Source organism: Quercus lobata, chromosome 4, assembly GCF_001633185.2.
Source record: "Quercus lobata isolate SW786 chromosome 4, ValleyOak3.0 Primary Assembly, whole genome shotgun sequence".
NCBI lineage: Eukaryota > Viridiplantae > Streptophyta > Magnoliopsida > Fagales > Fagaceae > Quercus > Quercus lobata.
Genome location: NC_044907.1, coordinates 80214681 through 80233558, shown reverse-complemented (window position 1 = coordinate 80233558; position 18878 = coordinate 80214681). Strand labels below are relative to the sequence as shown.

Below are 18878 nucleotides of genomic sequence, written 5' to 3'. Positions count from 1 at the left end.
AGAAAATACAAATGTGACTTGAGTTAAGGCGTTTGACTATACAAGAAAGTATATAAATTATATATATATATATATATATATGTTCAAGTTATACATGATATAACTCTTTAAAGTTACATTCTTTCTACATCAATTTAAGTAAATCTAACGATAAAAATATGAACCCATTAATGTCAATTATCATATCATTTATTATCCCTTACTTTTTGAATTTCTATATCTATCTCTACTCCCAAAATGTGTTTATATTCATTTCAGCCAAAATACCTGAAACTTTTTATTTTCATATATATGTCTCTATCTCCATATTTTTTGAATTTCCATATCGTGACCCTTGAATTGTTTAGAAAAGAATTTAGAATCTTACATAAATACTTTATTACCAGTTCCCTAAAAATCTACATAAAAAATTTTGCGTCACTGCATCCTCAAAGAGGAAAACACCACCTCTCCTCCAAGTTATACAAAGACTTGAAACCAATTAAAAGACTTCTTTTGTGATCTCAAAGTCCTGGACTTTAAATTTATTTTGCAACTTATACAAAAAAAAAAAAAAAAAAAAAAAAAAAAAAAAAAAACACCAATCTTTATAACTCAAGCTTATAAACTCAATTACCTCTTTTCGTGATGACTATATTGAGTAGGAGGATGAGAAGATATCGGTGTCAATTTTCACTTTTCAATTAATGAATAAAATTTAACATATCATATTTTTATTATTAAAATACCCCAACTTCCATTAAAATCCCTCTTAAGTATATCTCACTTGCTTAAAAACTACAACCATACCACGGGAAGCACAACCCTCTCCATGGCCTTTCCTCTGAAGTCATCAAAATCGTACTGTATTGGCCAGTATTGTCGAAAATTTTGTACCAGTCACCGAACCAGTATGCATAAAACCCTTGAAACATACCAGTTAAAATTCCTGAGTGTTCCAACCTGTATCGGCCATTGACCATAGACCATAGACCATTCGTTTCAGAATTCATCCAATACAAGAACTGCCGAAGATTCCACCTAGCATTTCTGCCCTAACTGATGCATCCTCATTGTATCTTGAAAAGATTCTTCAATTTCACAACCAGCTTCCATTCTTCAATGTTCAGTTCTTCCTGCATATTAAAAGTTACAATACGGAACACATTGCAATGTGATCCATTAAGAACAGGAAATTGTGAGGGATTCAATTACTCACCCTGTAATTAGCTTTAAGTACATCAATTGACCTCCTAGAGATGTGGCTGACAAGCTCATCTTCAATCTCAAAATGCCTACCAAACATTTTTTGCTGCTCCTCAGAATTGGTGCCAACTATCTGTATAAGCACAAACAATAGGAAACAATAAGCCAGTATCCAATGAGGTAAAATTGAATGACAAATTTCCTTGAGGGCTAGATTGCCAACTATAGTTTGAAGACTGAAAATATCCCTCCCCTATAGGGAGAAACAGCAGCACAGACAAATATGTTGAATAGGGGTCAAGCAGGATGTTCTTCGAGTCCTAAAGATGGAAGATACCATGGTATCTAAACTATATTATTTTCATCATTATTATTATAAATAATAAAAATGGAAACCTTAGGCTAGAAAGGTACAAGGTTCCGCCACATGTCGGATACGTTTCTTTTACCAAATAATCAATCTGTTATCTTTCTAAATTTGGTGTTCAAGTTAGCTGTAATTAGGATTCAAACTCTCATAGCAGCCAAACACAGAACCATTTGATAATATTGAGTACAGTGAAGTATTGAAGTAAAAGGTCAAGCTTATTATAGCTCAAAATTGATAGGTGTTATTTGGTGATAGGTTGTTTTTAATATTGGTGGTATTGCCATGTTGCTGTAAAAACATGAGAGATGACCATGCTTAGTGGTACTGAGCCTGTAATGATGGGGTTAGTTGACATTTGAAACGAACTACTAGGTTACTGTTGTTAATTTCGGTTGGTTAGGTTAAGAGTGGTAATATTATATATGAGAGATGTTAAAGATACGCAAACATGAGAATTATCTGATAATATATAGCAATATCGCTCAAGAATTGTTTAAATACTTCACATTATCTTATTTTGATGAAAGCAATGGAAAATAAATTTTTCTTAGCTATTGGCATAAAAAAAATAATAAAATAAAAAATAAATAAATAAAACTTTCAAAATTTATATATGTCTAACAAAATAGAATCCAAGCATTGCTCATGTTACATGCTAGTTAATGTGTTAAATGGCATGACAAACAGCATGTGCTTGGTGAGAATATAAACAGTAACAAAAAAATTGCAACACTTAAATGTGTTAAGGAAAATGCACAGCCAAAACAATAAGCATCAAATTAGATTGGAAGCCATGATCAGAAAACCAGAACAAAGTTAAATTCAATTTTTCAGTTGAGAAGGATCATTGCCAATGCCATTTCCTTCAAAATCTTATCATCTATCTCCAAAAATTAACCTATACATTGTAGTACCAACTAGGTCCAACCTTAATATTTTCATTATATTGAGATAAAGGAAATGTCTTGGAAATTTGTCAAAAAAAAAGTTGTTATTTGACATATTACAACAGGCAGAATCACAGGGATTTACAAATATATAATATTATCCATAAGATACATAAAGACAGCTAAATTTGGCTGCAATCAGCAATAGCACCCGCAGAAAAAAGAGAAGGGGGTCTAAGAAGAGTGAAAAACAAAAAGTTGTTTTGAAAAAATATAGCAATAACATTACTGAAAGTGAAAATTCATGAATTGTACCATTCAAGTAATCTGTAGAGGATTATCTACATAAGTCATGACTCACGCAATTTTTAAAGACAACATATATTGTCCAAACCTTAAGACAGTAGTGTTAAATGCAAAATAACCAAATGGTCCATTTGGATAGACATATTTACAACAATATGGATCTTAATTTTTAAGTTTAAATGCCTTAATTCTACCCAATAAAAATGTATGAAATGACAATTTTTTTTGGATGAAATTTATGGATGGATTTTACTTTTATTAATACGTGGATTTGAAGTAACTAGGTGTAAAATGCCATTTCAATCCCATAATGTCACAAACATTTTGTTTGAGCAAAATCACCAAAGCCATTTCATCATGTGTAGTAATGTAAATTTTATTCAAATAAGCATCATCATGTGTTGTTAAATTAATATCAAGCAATTTATACTAATAATTATTATTGAAATCCCTTGATTTTAAATCCAGATAGCCAAACTCCAAATGCAACATAAAGGATATGCTAATCATTTTACCCATTTCATTCTTTGATAATTGATAGTATATTCCTGGTAATAATTCATTTCTTCATAAATGTGTATAATTGTTCCTAATCCATTTATTAAATGTCACCCAGAACCAATCAATAGAGTCACCCATATATCAGCACCTAAACAGGTGCTCAAGGAGTTGACAGCAAAAACCTTTTAAAATCTAAAAAGAAAAACTCCAAACTCATCATTACATCAAGCACGTGGAGGCGTATTCCGCCCACAGGGGGGGCGGGGGGGAGGAAAGCTCATGGAGAAATAACAGTATGCAGAACCAGGAAAATAGATAAGGTATTATGAATATTGAGTAATCTCAGTAAGGAAAAATGACAACAATACCAAGCAAAGGAGTGACTATCGAGTACAAAAATTATCAATTATACCATTTTATGTCTGCCTATATTTGGATAATTTTGGCCAATGAGCTTTCGTTTAATAATACTAATAAACAGCACTTTTTTCATGTATCATTTTAATGACACTAATAATACATTATCACTAATGCCATTTTAGTACAGCATCAGAGTTTCTAACACATACCTTAATTGCAACTTTCAGCCCTCTCTTTGCAAGATCAACAGCTTTATGGTTATTTTCAATAGACGCAACTCGCCCAATATCAATAAAATCCCTCTGAGGAATACAGAGTGGAGTCCCAATCTGTGGAGAAAGCAGATTGCGTTAGATGTGTACAAATATATAAACAAGTACTTTATGTAGGATACAATCTCTCTAGTACCATTTCAAAATAAGCATTATCCAATCCCACCAAATAGCCCCCAGTCTCCAAAAAAGAAGTATTATTTTGTATCTATATATAAGGAGCAAGAAACTCCTGGTATAACTCTTTATTCATGTTACATCACTTTAATAACTTTTTATTAGATTCATATTTTGAAATTCCACCATAGAATTACATGTTCTCTTCGTTCTATAATACGCACGCTAAATATTGTAACAATCAAATGTTATTTACTATTTGATCCATTAACTCATGTTTTGCATAAAATTCTGAAATACAAAAAAACTTGAACCTCATGAAAGGTATGATGGTATGAAGAGATAATGTAATCAAACAGTAGTTTTTTCAAACATCACATCCAATAGAAAGCTATTTAAGTGGTGCAACATTGACAAGTACTACACCATGCATAACTTTTTTTTTTTTTTGATAAGTAATAAAATATATTGATGTCAAAAAGGAAACACCCTAGTACACAGGGAGTGAACAAGGGGACAACAAATCAAAAACAATAATTGCAGGAATCTAGGAAATCAATAAAAGAAGGGAATGATTGGTTTTGCAAAGCAAACAATCAATCCAACAAAGTTCTAAAAAAGAATAGCTTGAGGTCCGGAATAGATCTCTCAATATCTTCAAAACAACGACTATTTCTCTCCCTCCAAAGACACCATAGTAAGCCATGAGGAACGATGGACCATATACAACCATTTCGTTGACAACCAAAGCTGCCTTGCCAACACCCTAACAGCCCCAAAACAGTATGTGGCATAACCCAAGACACTCTAAATAAACCCAAAACCATAGACCATAGATCCATAGCAACGGGACAATGAAGGAAGAGATAGTCAACCGATTCACCATTACTCTTGCACATGTAGCACCAATCCAAAATCCACACCTTCCTTTTTCGCAAATTATCAATCGTGAAGCATTTCCCAAAGGCAGTAGACCATACAAAGAAAGCTACTCTAGAGGGAATCTTCTGCTTCCAAATACTTCTCCAAGGAAAACCGAAGGGTAGCTAACTGCAAGAGGTGTCTCTCCACACCAATAGTCTTGCCAAAACTTCACCTTGGACCCATCACCAATATCATACAGAATATGGCGTGAGAAAGAAGGCCATCCCTGACTGATACTCTTCCATAAACCAACACCGTAAGGACCATTAACAGATCTGGTACACCATCCCCCCACAGACATCCATATTTCAACTCTATCACTTGTCTCCAAAGGGCATCCCTCTCAATCCCAAATCTCCATAACCACTTCCCAAGTAGAGCTATATTGAAAAGTCTTATCTTCCTTATCCCTAATCCACCCGAAGAAATAGGAATGCATACAGTAGCCCATTTAACCAAATGAATTTTAGGTTCATCACCAAAACCGCCCCATAAGAAAATCCACTGAAGCTTCTCAATTCGGTTAGCCACACTAGCAGGTATAGGAAATAGAGATAGAAAGTAAGTGGGTAAATTAGAAAGGGTGCTTTTGATTAGAGTGACTCTACCTCCCTTTGATAAATACAAGCGTTTCCAACGCGCCAATTTCCTTTCCATTTTCTCTAGAATCGGATTCCATATAGTCTTATCCTTGAAATTAGCACCCAAAGGAAGACCCAGATATTTCATTGGCAGAGAGCCCTGCTTGCAGCCAAGGACATTTAGCAATAAATCAATATTACACACTACTCCAACCAGAACCAATTCAAACTTGCCCAGATTAATCTTTAGCCCCAACACTGCCTCAAACCAAATAAGAATCATATGGAGAATCAAAATCTGGTCTAGATCAGCATCACAAAAAATAAGTGTCATTCGCGAAAAGGAGATGAGACACTGCCAAGGATCTTCCCTCCGAGTTACCCACAGTAAATCCTGACAAGCGGCCTTTATGAACTGCTTTATCCAACATTCTTCCCAGTCACCTTGTCTCAAACCTCTAGAGCTACCAAAAAACCCACAAGGAGAACCATTAATCAAGATAGAGAAGCGGACAATAGATAGGCAAAAGAAAATCCATTGTCTCCACTTGGCTGAGAACCCACTTCTTTCTAACATTTGGAATAGAAAACTCCAATTTACATGGTCAAAAGCCTTCTCAACATCCACTTTACAAATCAGCCTCGGCATCCCAGACTTCAATCTACTATCAAGACATTCATTAGCAATAAGAACAGAGTCAAGGATCTATCTATCCCTCACAAAAGCATTCTGAGATGCTGGGATTATATCCCCCATAACCATGTGAAGTCAGTTAGCCAAGACTTTAGCAATAATTTTATAAACACCCCCCCCCCCCACCAACCAAGACTAATGGGCCGGAAATCCCTAATCTCACTTGCTACATGTTTTTTAGGGATGAGAGTAATAAAGTAGCGTTTAAGCTTTTCTCAAACTGACCTTTAGCAAAAAAGTGGTGAAATACAACCATAAGATTAGGCTTGACAATCCCCCAGCAAGTTTGGAAAAATGCCATAGAAAAGCCATTTGGACCAGGAGATTTATCACCATGAAAACTCTGAACAACATCAAAGATTTCTGCATCTTCAAAAGGTCTCTCTCACCAGTCTGCATTATCACCGGATATCATTGGAAAAACTAACACATCTAGAAAAGGCCGAACAACTTGGTGCTCAAAATACAAATTCATGAGTAATGCAGTCTGCAATCATACCCTGGTTAGAAGACAAGGTACCATTAACCATTAGGCTTTCAATACCATTATTTTTTCTATCAGAATTAGTCATTCTATGAAAGAATCTGGTATTGGTGTCCCCTTCCTTCAAATGCAACACCCTAGACTTTTGTCTCCAACTAATCTCTTCTGAAAGAGTCAACTTTTCAATATCTGTATGAAGATTAACTTGTACTAACTTCTCCTCAGCTGTTAATCTATGGGTCTCCTCTTTAGCATCTAAAACATTTGACTTGCTCCAAAGGTCCTGCTTCTTAAACGTTACATTGCCAAACTCCGTCTCGTTCCACTTTTTTAAATCCAACTTCAAGGCAGCCAACTTCTTAGCTAGTATAAAACTTGGGGTTCCTTGGAACAAATAGGAAGCCCACCATGTCTTCACTTTATCGACAAAATTCTCCAACCTCAACCACATATTTTCAAAACGGAAAGGAATTCTACCTCTTCGCTGACTTCCACCCTCCGACAAAATAGGAAAATGATCTGAAAGTACTCTAGACATCCTTTTTTGTGTAAACTGAGTGAAGTGATTTGCCAATAGCGGGGAGAAAAGAAACTGATCTAGAAGAGAAGCTGATGAAGAATTGGACTAGGTGTAAAGGCCCCCTGCCATGGGAATATCCATCAAGCAAGGGAAAAGCAAGCAGCCCCCAGTCACTCAGAAGGGAAACGGATGATATTAAAGTCACCTCCTATGCACCATGGCAAATCCCACCAACTAATCAGCCCGATTAGTTCCTCCCACATCAACCTACACCTTTTGTTTAAATTTGGTCCATATACACCAGTAAAAGCCCACTCAAAATGGTCACCAACATTTTTAAACTTGCATGAAATTGAAAAATGCCCCACCACTTCCTCCACCTTTTCCACAACCCGTCTGTCCCACATCAATAAAATACCTCTAGAAGCACCATCAGAACCCAGGTACAGCCAATTTACGTATGGACAACTCCATATACTTTGGACAATACCTCTAGTAATCCATTCTAGTTTGGTCTCCTGCAAACACACAATATCAGCCTTCCAGGAACGCAACAAATTATGAACCTGAAGTCTCTTTTCTACTTCATTCAGCCCTCTGACATTCCAAGAAAGAAATTTCGAATTCATTGAGTCACAAAGAGAACCCAAACCCTATTCGTACCACTTCACCTAGCAGAGGTAAAGCCATAATTAATAGAACTGAACAACCCCTTCAGCTCTCTTAAACCTTTCACCCATGAGCTTTTAAAGCCGTGTGTTATCTTGTTCACCTCAGCCCTCCGCTTTAATTCAACTTCAACAGCCAATAAAAATTCTGTTGCTTGATCTTCCAAACCCTCTAGGGACGTGCCAAGGAAACTATCGAAATTATTGAATCTCCTTTGAAACCACTCTGATTAAGGTACTTGCCTCTCTGAATTATCCACACCCACAAACCTCTCCTTATCCACAACAGACTGTTTTGCCATAGCCAAAGGGAGAGAAGAAGCAAGTGGTTCAACAGTTAGAGGCTGATTAGCATCCTCCGAGTAGGTATTTGAAACCCAGTCCTCCACCAGCACTTCATCCTCTTCGATAAGAGCTGTTGACACATTGATAGCTTCAGTAGACTCCCATGGAACTAAGGCCAGCTGTTTTTGCTCCTCCAATACCTCGATAGCTTCACACCGTGGTAGAGATATCTAAATCGGAACCGCAACCCTCATTCCGTCACGTAGTTCAAGTACCCACTGCTCCGAATTCCCCTATTTCTTGACTATATTGCCGGAATGCTCCTAAAGTATCAGTCAGAGGTCTCACTCTAAGCCCTCTTCACTATCCGTGTCTGTGGTGCATGCCGACTCATTCTTGGCCTCATCGGCCACATCGGAATCGAGAAGCTCAGCCTCGACTACATCGGAGGCATGATTCAAGTCATACAACGCCGATAACTCATACCTAGCGTCATCAACCTTATCGAAGTTGTGAAACTGAGCAGCGGCAACCATCGCCGACATCAATGGCATTATCGGCACATCCCCCACCCCATCGGAACTCAGAACATCAACTGCTTTGGGACGTTAAGACCAATGGAAGCGATGAAGACTTCCCTGGAGGTTTGGACTCACAAATCGAGAAAGACAGGGAGTTAAGCTCTTTTATTTTGGGCCGCCAGACCAAAGTGGGTTTGGGCTTAGAGATATTGAAAAGAGTTGGGTCAAGCTGTTTAGCTTTTGAGAGAACAGTGGGCCTAAAGACTTGCGTGGGCTCAACACTTGAACCTCATGTATAACTTACGTGGGCTAAACCATGTATAACTTGAACCTTATGAGTTTCAAACACTTTATCCCACAATATCAACATAAATGGCAATGCATAAAATGTAGAAGACTTCTTGAAAATTATGCTACTTGAACCACAAAATCTATAACCTACACCTTGCAGAAGCATATTATAATAGTAAGGCCATCTATTTGTAATGGCCTAAAGTCAACCCTTCTAACTGAGCAAATTAAAAAACAAAGAAACATTGTGGACAAAATTGGAGATGGAGAGAGTTTTGTTAACAATTTTTTTGAAATTACATTTTTATCCCAATTCTAAACAAATTAGATAAGGTGTAACTATCAAATTTAAACTTTACCATCTCCATCCTTTTCCTTCCTTCCTACCAAACAACATAAGGGGAGATAAACTCCTCACTTCCCTCTCCTCCTCTCCCTACTATCAAGCATGGTGTTGTAAGTGTCCCCAGAGGGGAACCATGCAAATCAGTGCCAGTGTAGTCACAAAAAATTTCACAGTAGTAGTTGATGGCTCTCCTGGCTCATTCCGCTTGAAAGGACAAAAGTCAGCCAAATTGGGGCACATAACTAACAGAGACATAGCAATCAGCTTAGAAACTTTATTGGTGTAATTCATTCTAGGGGTCACCATATGGCCCACAGTTAATCTCAGGAACAGTTAAATGCATATCATTAAATTACATGTTAGGTATTCAAAAAAAAAATCCACTGCAAACTTTTTCTCAGCTTTAACAAGATTCAAAAGGAGCTCATACAGATTAAATATACTTATTTCTCACCAACGTAGGCTGAGAACAAGTCTTACGCTAAAATGTTGGACTTATCCAGAACCTATGAAGATATCATGTGCCGACAAAAAATGATACTCTACAAACATTAGTGTTCCTTAATCAAGAGAAAATAAGCCAAATAAGCTGGAAAATAATTACCTTCAAAATGCCCTCAAGGACATCTACTCCCAATACTATTGGATCCTTCTTGTTGAAAATGCAATTTGGTAAAATTTTCAGAACACATGGAAAGACTGCATCATCAGCAGCTTCCTTCTTCTTTTCCTCTTTGAAAGCGTTAATATGGGCTGTAAATTGATCAAATAAGTGATAAATGATATCAGCATCATAAATCTTCACACCCAACTCATTTGAAAGTTCCCGAGCCTCTGGTGTAACTTTGACATCAAATGCCAAGATGACAGCATATTCCTTTCTCTTTTCAAGCATTACACTGGCCTTCATGACATCCTTTTTATGTACAGGGCCTATGCCTATACCACTAACAGGTATTTTTACTGCTGGGGACTTCAAAAACTCCAGCAACGCTTCCAAAGAGCCTAAGGTAGATGCCTGTACATAAACTCCCTCGCCACTCTTATCAATCCTGTTCATGACTGAATTCATATCTTCCATAGCTTCTTCCTTAACATCATCTAAATCATCGTCAGGCCCAACAACATAAAGACCAGTTCCAGCAATAGCATGCTCAAGGCCCTGCAATAAAAAATAACACAAGAATTCAGGAACTTCTTTCAAAAAAACCAACAAATCTCACTTTAACTGTGTAAGTGCATTATTTAAACTGTAGATAAAGTTAAAAATTAGAATGGATTAATCGTGACTTCAGTATGGGCAAAAAAATACCTGTGCTGTGATCTTGATACCCATTGCAGCCTTGATTTCCTTATGGTGTATGTAAGTCCCCTGAAAGTGGACCACCACCAAATCATCATCTAAAGCATTACATAACAGACCTCTTGCTAAAAAAACATAGGTCATAACTTCAATTTTTTTTTGATACATATAGGTCATAACTTAAACTTAAATTATTCATACAAATTATCTGAACAAGAAAGAACATTTTTGAACCTATTTCAGTCAATAGCATAAACTTTATGCAAGAAGGGAGGTGACTTAACCCCCAGATATTGCTAGGTGTACCATCTAAGATTGTTTACAACTTTATATGAACTTCAAAAATAGACATGTACATGGCATATCAACTTTAATCCCTGGTACATGCATTCTGATGTGGATACCAAAATTACTGCTAACTGGAATTTCAATTTCCATATTTAGAACAAATTTGAATTTGAATATCTAATAATGTAATTTTATAATGATTAGGGGTTGCATTATTTTCCCTATTTAATTTTTGTGGAAACCTACTTAAAAACAGCTCTGCTGAAATGTAAGGGACGTGATTTGATGAATAAACTTTTTTCTTTTTTGATAAGTGACATGATTTGATGAATAAAATTTGATATCGAAGTTTTCCAACAGTTTGGCAATGAATAATGATTTCTAGATCTTCTTGCTTGGTGTTGATTCATATGGTCTACTCTTTCTTTACTGTTCAATTGTTTTATCCAATTTTTCCATTGAATATTTGTCCTGCATCAACTTGGTATCAGAGCATTTGACTTAATCCAATTTCCCAGCAAAACTTTTTTTTTTTGATAAGTAATAAGATGTATTGATAAAAAAGGAACACCCAAGTGCACCGGAAGTGAACAAGGGAAAGGAAATCAAATACAAAAATTGCAAGAGTCTAGGAAAACAATAAAAGAAGGGAAAGATTTATTTTGCAAAGCAAACAACCAATCCCTTAAAGTTCTAAAAAAGAGAAGCTTGAGGTCTGGAATAGATCTCTCAGAATCTTCAAAACATCTACTATTCCTAATTTCCCAGCAAAACTGATAGCAAACACCATGTCACCATCATCCAGATCACAACTAGCCCAAATTGACAGTCTCAAGCAAGAATTGTGAACATCATCATCAATAACAACCAAAATATATGTTGTCCACAGTCAATGACAGAGCCAAAAATGCCTTAGATAAACCCATCACCTTCAACAATCCCAAACCATGACACCCGCACACACAACAAAAAATAAAAAATAATCCTATCCTCATTGGCACCGAAGATCCACCTGTCACAACAATGCAGGCACCACTGAACACAACCAAATCCCAGCTAACTTGAAAACCTCCCATGCTGCCTTAGACCGCCACTTAACTGATACTCAGCAAGCCTCTCACTATGACCAATAATTCTCCAAGACACTACGATCATCCAAGCCACTAGTAGACGTGGCCAGAGACTGACTACCTAACACCATTGCCTCCCCAAACTCTCCTTGATGCAGGACAAACCAGAACTTTGCAAATTAACTTATGTCCACGTTTTCTTTAACCCCTTCTTTGCTATGAACTAATGTCCTCCAATGTACCTCAGAAGTTTACAAGTACCAAATAATTCCACATTCATCAATAGGAGGTAAGTAGCAACTCCTTTTGAGATTCCAACTATTTGATGCACTACTATTGCCCACTACCTTCAAGACCTCGGCCTTCAATGATATTAGTGTGAACTCCAGTTGCTATTTCTTAACTTCAAGTTGTTTAATTTAAGAGAGATCAACAAATCTCCTTACACAATATGAAGCTTTAATTAAAGAAAGATACAATATAAAGCCTCTTCTGTATGTAGAGCTCAACTACCACTTCTTCACCAATTATTTCACCAGCAGTATACCAAGTTCTAGTTTTCCTACCCAAGAACAACCAAATAAAGGAAATTATTAAAAGAGAAAACCATACCTTAACTCGGAGTTCCTTCATTGGATGGGGTGTCAATAAAGCTCGAATTGAAGTAACAATAGGTCCCTACAATGTGAAAATCATTCGTCAGAATTTTAATGCAAGCATGACATCAAGTGAAAACATGTTTTAGATGCTGACCTGCATGCCACAAACAACTATTTGATCTCCTTCATGAAGAACACCATTGACTAGTACAACGTCAATTGTTGTCCCATGGCCTTCAATAACCTTGACCTCCAACACAGTACACTGAAGCACAATTTACCCACAATTAGGTTTCCATTCTACTATCCTGAAGCACTCAACCAAATGAAAATAATGTGAAAGATTGCACACCTGTATGTCATTGCTGTAAGTAAGTTTCTCAACCATAGTTTTTTGAGTCCATTGAACCAATAATAACAACAAATCCGGAATGCCTTCACCACTGTATTATCCACAAACCAAGAAATATCAAAATTGTAGCATTACATGTTTGCAGCTGAAGAGCCTAAACAAGTTCTATAAATAAAAGACCAAAGTCCAAAAGTTGTACCTGATAGCACTTGTAGGTACAATGCTAAAAGTTTCACCCATTTCCTTATTTTTATAGTACAATTCAGTATTTAACCCCTGCTCCTTGAACTGAGTGACAATCTGACGACCAACAAAAAAAAAAATGAATGAGAAATAACCAGGAGTGAAATTGACAAGAATGAAGAAAAGGAGGGGTTTATAAAACCTGAGTGAGCCTCATATTGAATTCATTTTGTACATCCTTAGATTGTTCCTTCATGGCCTTCACAATTGGTGCATTGCGACATGTTTTCCACCCATAGAGTCTGTCCACCTGCAGAATTTTAAAACAAGAAAACAAATAATAAGGGGAAAGAGGAGGTGGGAGAGGGGGGGGTGGTGGGGGAGGGCTTCACCAAAGACAAATTAGATAATGAACCTCACCTTATTCAATGCCACAATGAATTCTGTGTTCCTCATTTTTAAGAGATTAAGTGATTCTATTGTTTGTGGCTCCAAGCCATGCATAATGTCCACAACCAAAATTGCAATATCACATAAACCCGAACCCCGAGTCCTTAAATTAGTAAATGATTCGTGTCCAGGGGTATCAATAACCAATAAACCTGGGACCTTCAATTTAGCATCAGCTTTCAGTTCCTTGGTTCTGTCACGTATGTTCTCAGCAGGAAAATATGTTGCACCAATCTGTTGAGTGATACCTCCAGCTTCACCCTCCTGAACATTAGTACCTCTGATACAATCCAGCAGCTTGGTTTTACCAGTATCAACATGGCCCATGATGCAGCAAATTGGGGAACGAAGGTTATCTTCACTCTCTTTGGAGGTAGCATCTGAACTTGATGGTTCTTTTTTCATGGCAGCATCTTTTCTCTTATTTTTTTCTGCAACTTCAACCTCTTGTTTACTCTTTTGAATCTGAGACGTGACTGCCTGGGAAGGAATGGTTTTCTTAGCATCAACAGCTGGCTTGCCAGTTCCAGAAGATGCTGTATATTGGAAAAACCAAAGAAAACGACAATATAGTTATCCCAAAGACAACAGACTTTAGCAAGAAAATTCCTAGCTCACAATAGTTATCCCACGAAATAATTCTACACAGACATTTGCTCAGTCCAGATATGCAAGGCAATTCAACTCCTTTATACTCCTTAAAAATAAATCTCCCACTTGATTAGAAAACAAACAGCTTATGGTGGAGATCTAATTCCCATACATCTAAAGTTGTGCACGTTACCACATCATCAAAATCTGATTCCACCAAACAAGAAACAATAATTGATTTTTTTTTTTTTTTTTTGGTTGATAAATCCAAACAAGAAATGATAATTGATTTGACGTGTCTTTATATTCATTTTTAGATTGAACTACTAAATCTTTACCATAAAATGGATCATCTCCATTTCATAGCAAATGGAGAGAATCCCTTTCTCCATCCTGCTCTTAGAAGGGAAGGGCATGCTCTTTAAGCTAAAGCTTCTTGGCACACAAGTTTTTTATTTTTTTTTTAAATAATTCAATAGTTACAATGGGAGGAGTGATTATTAAGTTTAGTATTAATGAGTCTATTTTAATTATTATTGAGTCTTAGTATTAAGTTTATTTAGGTTAGAAAGTTGCTGGTTCAGTTTTAATAAAGATTTGCTAAAATAGGGGTGATTTGGTAAATTCTAGATTTTGTGGAATGGGCTTTCCTTGGCTATACCAAAGTCTCATAAGTCTGATTTTGTGTTGAGTCCTTTTCCAATTTGGTTTAGAAATTCTAAGTACTTTTTTTGTTATTAGTGGTACTAGTATTTATAAGGAATAGGTTATTTAGCAGTCCTAGTCCTTCTAGGAAAGGATTTAATGTTAATTTCCTAAAACATTCAAAACCTATTCAAGAACCCTTCAAGATCTCATCAAGAAATCTAATTTAGTAGCGAACTCCTAAAGATCCTACATTAGAGAGATTCAAACTAGTGACATGCACCTCATTGCATTTCTTTTTCTTTTTTTTATAAATACAATAGAATTTCAATCTATGCTCCAGCCTCCATGATGATTTCTCTTGATCATCTAACCAAGGCACTACTTGGTTTTTGGAGTAAGATAACTCTTATTCAAAGACAAAAAATTTAATAACCCACAACTCATTCGCATTGCATAACGATCACTTCTAGGATTTTGAGTTGAAAACTATTTTTTTGTTGGTAAGTTACAAAGGACCTCACCCTCCATCCTTATTATGGGAGGAGGAAGTACCAATTGGTGCTTTTGAATTTAAAACTTTAATAGGATCCTTAAGTGTTTAAAACATATATTGCTGCTTGACTCATTTCTATGTTTATTTCTTGATTCCATTTTTTCAAGATGTCATTTTACTTATATATACAGCCATTATTCCGTGCAGAACATATTTTGATGTGTGTGCTCACAACCATTATAACTAAAAAGTTCAGCAAGGCTTGAAAAAGAGAAACATTAATGACCATATTGCATGAATCAAGATATTAGAAAGAAAGACTCTGTAGACATACCCTTGCAGGAAATGATAGAGGATTCCAACCAAATAGAGAAGTTCACAATATGAACATTAGGAAAAAAAAATAATAAAATAAAAGGCCTAAGAAAGGCTGTGTTAAAATATATATAACTTACCCCCATCGCGAGAAGTTGGTGCTGCACCCTTTGTATCTTTTTTCTTTACAGGTTCAGCCTCAGCCTCTTCTTCAGCAAATGCACTTTTAACAGAAAGATTAACAGCAACATCATCCCAGCTCTTTGCATCCCACTCATCCTCATCCTCATCGTCTTCCATTCCATTCTCTTCAACAGCCTCAGAAATTTCAGATTTCTCCTCCACATCAATTGACTCCTCATCAACTCTCTCTGAATCTACAGTGTCCATCTTGGCCAGAACATCTTGAGGTTCTTCCTTGGCTTCTAAGTTTTCCACCACCTTATCAGGGGCAGTACCATTTGCTTGATGGTGAGTTGGTTTTTGCTTCTTATTCTGATACTTTGGTCGTTTAGTTTGTGCACCAGTGTCTGCAGAAGGGACAGGCATCCCTGCACCAGCAAGTATCTGGTTCCTAATTGCTTCCAACCGACGGGCTTCTTCCTTCTGCTTTGTAGTCAAAAACTTTCCTTCTGCTTTCTTCCTCTGAATTTTCTCTTTTTCCTTTTCCTTCTTTCTACGCTTAGCTTCTTCTGCTTGCCTCTCAAGTTCTTCCAGCCTACGCCGCTCCTCTTCTTCTTTCCTCAACTTCTCCTCTTCTTCCTTTTTCTTCCTCTCCTCAGCTTCTTTTCGCCTAGCAATTGCTTCTTGCATCTCCCTAACATGTTTTGGCACCTTCTTGTCTGCTGCTTTACTCTTTGCATCATTCTTTTTTGGCTCTATCGTTTCAACTTTTATTTCCTCCTGTTTTTCATCCTTTGCCCCTGCAGCAGCTGCTGCTGCTGCCTTCTTCTCCTTTTCCTTCTCCTTCTTTTTCTTCTTCTTCTTCGCTGCAGCAGACTCCACATTCTCTTCTTCCCCTTCCTTCTCATCAGCAATAGCAACTGATTCAGGCTGAACCTCAGGTTTGTCCTCTGAAGGAGGAGGAGCAGCTGGTTTTGATGTAGAAGTCCCCCCACCTAGCTCTGCAAGAATCTTATCCAAATCATCCTCCTCTTCAGCTGTCCTTCCACTCTTCTTTTTCTTCTTCTTATTTTTCGAAGTTTCCTTCACCTCTTCACTCTTATTAACTTTAGAATTATCAGCTTCAACATTACTACTAGTTCCTGCCACACTCAGTTGTTCAGGTTCATCTTCATCTTCTAGTACAGGTGCAGCTGTAAAAACACTATTACCCTTTTTCTTAGAAGACTTCTTTTTACCGGAAAATGCAATTTCAGGAGGCTCAGACACAGAAGCATTGTCATCATTCTCCTCATCATTAGTCAACACAGCACTAAACGAATTACCACTAGTCTTCTTCGACTTCTTTTTCTTACCCGAAAAAGTAATTGCACTAACATCTTCATCCTCGTCTTTCTTCTCATCCCCATCCTCATCATCAAGCCCATCAAAACTAGACACTGCCGCAAACACACTCCCACCACCACTTTTCGATGATGACTTCGTCTTCTTCTTCTTCTTCCCCGTAAACGCAATTACCTGCTCCTCCTCATCATCATCCTCAACAGAACCATCAACCACCTCACTTTCATTATCGTCATCAATAGCATCAAATGCCGACGCACTAAACAAACTACCACCACTCTTCTTCGAACCCTTCTTATTCTTATTCTTCCCTAAATCCTCTTCCTCATCCTCGTCATTATCATCATCCTCATCTCCCAACAACCCAAAACTGGACATTCCAAACCCGCCCTTTTTCGACTTCACTAATTCATCCTCCTCCTTATCAATCTTACTATCCTCCTCATCCTCATCATCATCATGTTTTCGCGCTTTCGCGCTTCCCTTCTTACCCTTCTTCTTTCCAGTAATCACAACCTTCTCCTCCACAACCTGAGGCTCCTCGGAGAGCTCGGTCCCTATAGAATACTCATCATCGTCAATCATAACCGCCTTCTTCCTCGATTTCGACACCGTGGCGGCAGCCGTAACGGCAGGGACGCTATCGTCGTCCCCGCGCGCTGTAGGCTTCTTTCTCCCCATCTCAGATTCAGATTCAGCACTATTTTATTCACTTTTTTCAACGAATTTGTTGAAAAAAATAAAATCAAACAAACTATTATCTCTCAAAACCCTAACCTAACAACCGCGAAAAAAAAAATATATATATCAACAATCAGAGATCAGAAGCTTCAAGAATCGCCCAAATTTCAGAATTCGTTATCGTAAGCTGCGAAATTCATCACTCTGATAAAGAAAAATTCAATCTAATCAATATCAAAAATTACGTTAATTAAAGAAAATCGCAACACAGAGCGCGAGAGAGAGAGAGAGAGAGAGAGAGAGACAGAGAGAGATTACTTGCGAGGCAACGAGAAGAGAGAGGATCGGAGCGACGGCGACTGTGTAAAGAATTGAAGAGAGAGAGAAAGCTGAGAGTGAGAGAGATGGTAGTGCTTGTGAGAATCGCGGCACCAGACAAACAGAAAACAAAACGGAGAGAGGGATTTATCGTTTATATATGCTTGGTCTAGGGTTGTTTATTAGTTTTTTTTTTTTTTTTTTTTGATATACTTGTTTTGATATATATATATATATATATATATATTTGATAAACTGTTTATTTTATATACTTGATAAACTGTTTATTAGTATTTTGGTTTCATTGCATGAGTTGTATTATTATTATTATTATTTTTTGAGGTATGAGTTGTATTATACTTGGACTAAATTTGTTTATTATTTTGGTTTCATACTTCGATTGCAATTATACCATTTTGACTAACCTAGCTGCGTTAGGTTGGGCATGGAAAAACATATCATGTTTTCGTTATATGTATTCATCATCTCATATTGAGATAGATCGAGAAAGGGTGAATACATGTAACCGAAACACGTAATACCATCTCTTCGGGACCTAGAGAAACTAAAAGTCATATGAGATAAATTTTGTTGTACTTGGGCTTGGGCGTAGGTTTAATTTCTTCTACAAGTTATTCTTAATGTCTAGTGAGCCCATTTGGAATCTCAACTTGGCACCTAGTAGTTGTGTTTAAGTTTAATTACTATTTTGGTCCTTAACGTTTCTCTTTTATGTTAAAACTTTCACTAATATATCTAATGTGTCAATTTATTCACTAATATTTTGGTGTTTTTAAATGAGATGACT

At 36.8% G+C, this 18878-nt stretch overlaps 2 protein-coding genes across 2 annotated transcripts; both read right to left on the bottom strand.

Annotated features, from left to right (window-relative positions):
• Positions 1-649: 649 nt before the first annotated feature.
• On the bottom strand, positions 650-18204 carry LOC115987135 (eukaryotic translation initiation factor 5B). The gene is made up of 13 exons (XM_031110608.1): positions 18071-18204; positions 15745-17956; positions 13528-14093; positions 13310-13417; positions 13124-13224; positions 12925-13015; positions 12727-12837; positions 12586-12651; positions 10625-10684; positions 9917-10474; positions 3819-3938; positions 1199-1318; positions 650-1115 (listed from the first exon to the last, which is right to left on the bottom strand). Exons 2-13 carry the CDS (start codon positions 17750-17752, stop codon positions 1050-1052), a joined length of 3975 nt encoding a protein of 1324 aa, XP_030966468.1. The 5' UTR covers positions 17753-17956; positions 18071-18204; the 3' UTR covers positions 650-1049.
• On the bottom strand, positions 4499-6717 carry LOC115987136. The gene is made up of 2 exons (XM_031110609.1): positions 6697-6717; positions 4499-6590 (listed from the first exon to the last, which is right to left on the bottom strand). Exon 2 carries the CDS (start codon positions 6150-6152, stop codon positions 5091-5093), a length of 1062 nt encoding a protein of 353 aa, XP_030966469.1. The 5' UTR covers positions 6153-6590; positions 6697-6717; the 3' UTR covers positions 4499-5090.
• Positions 18205-18878: the final 674 nt, after the last annotated feature.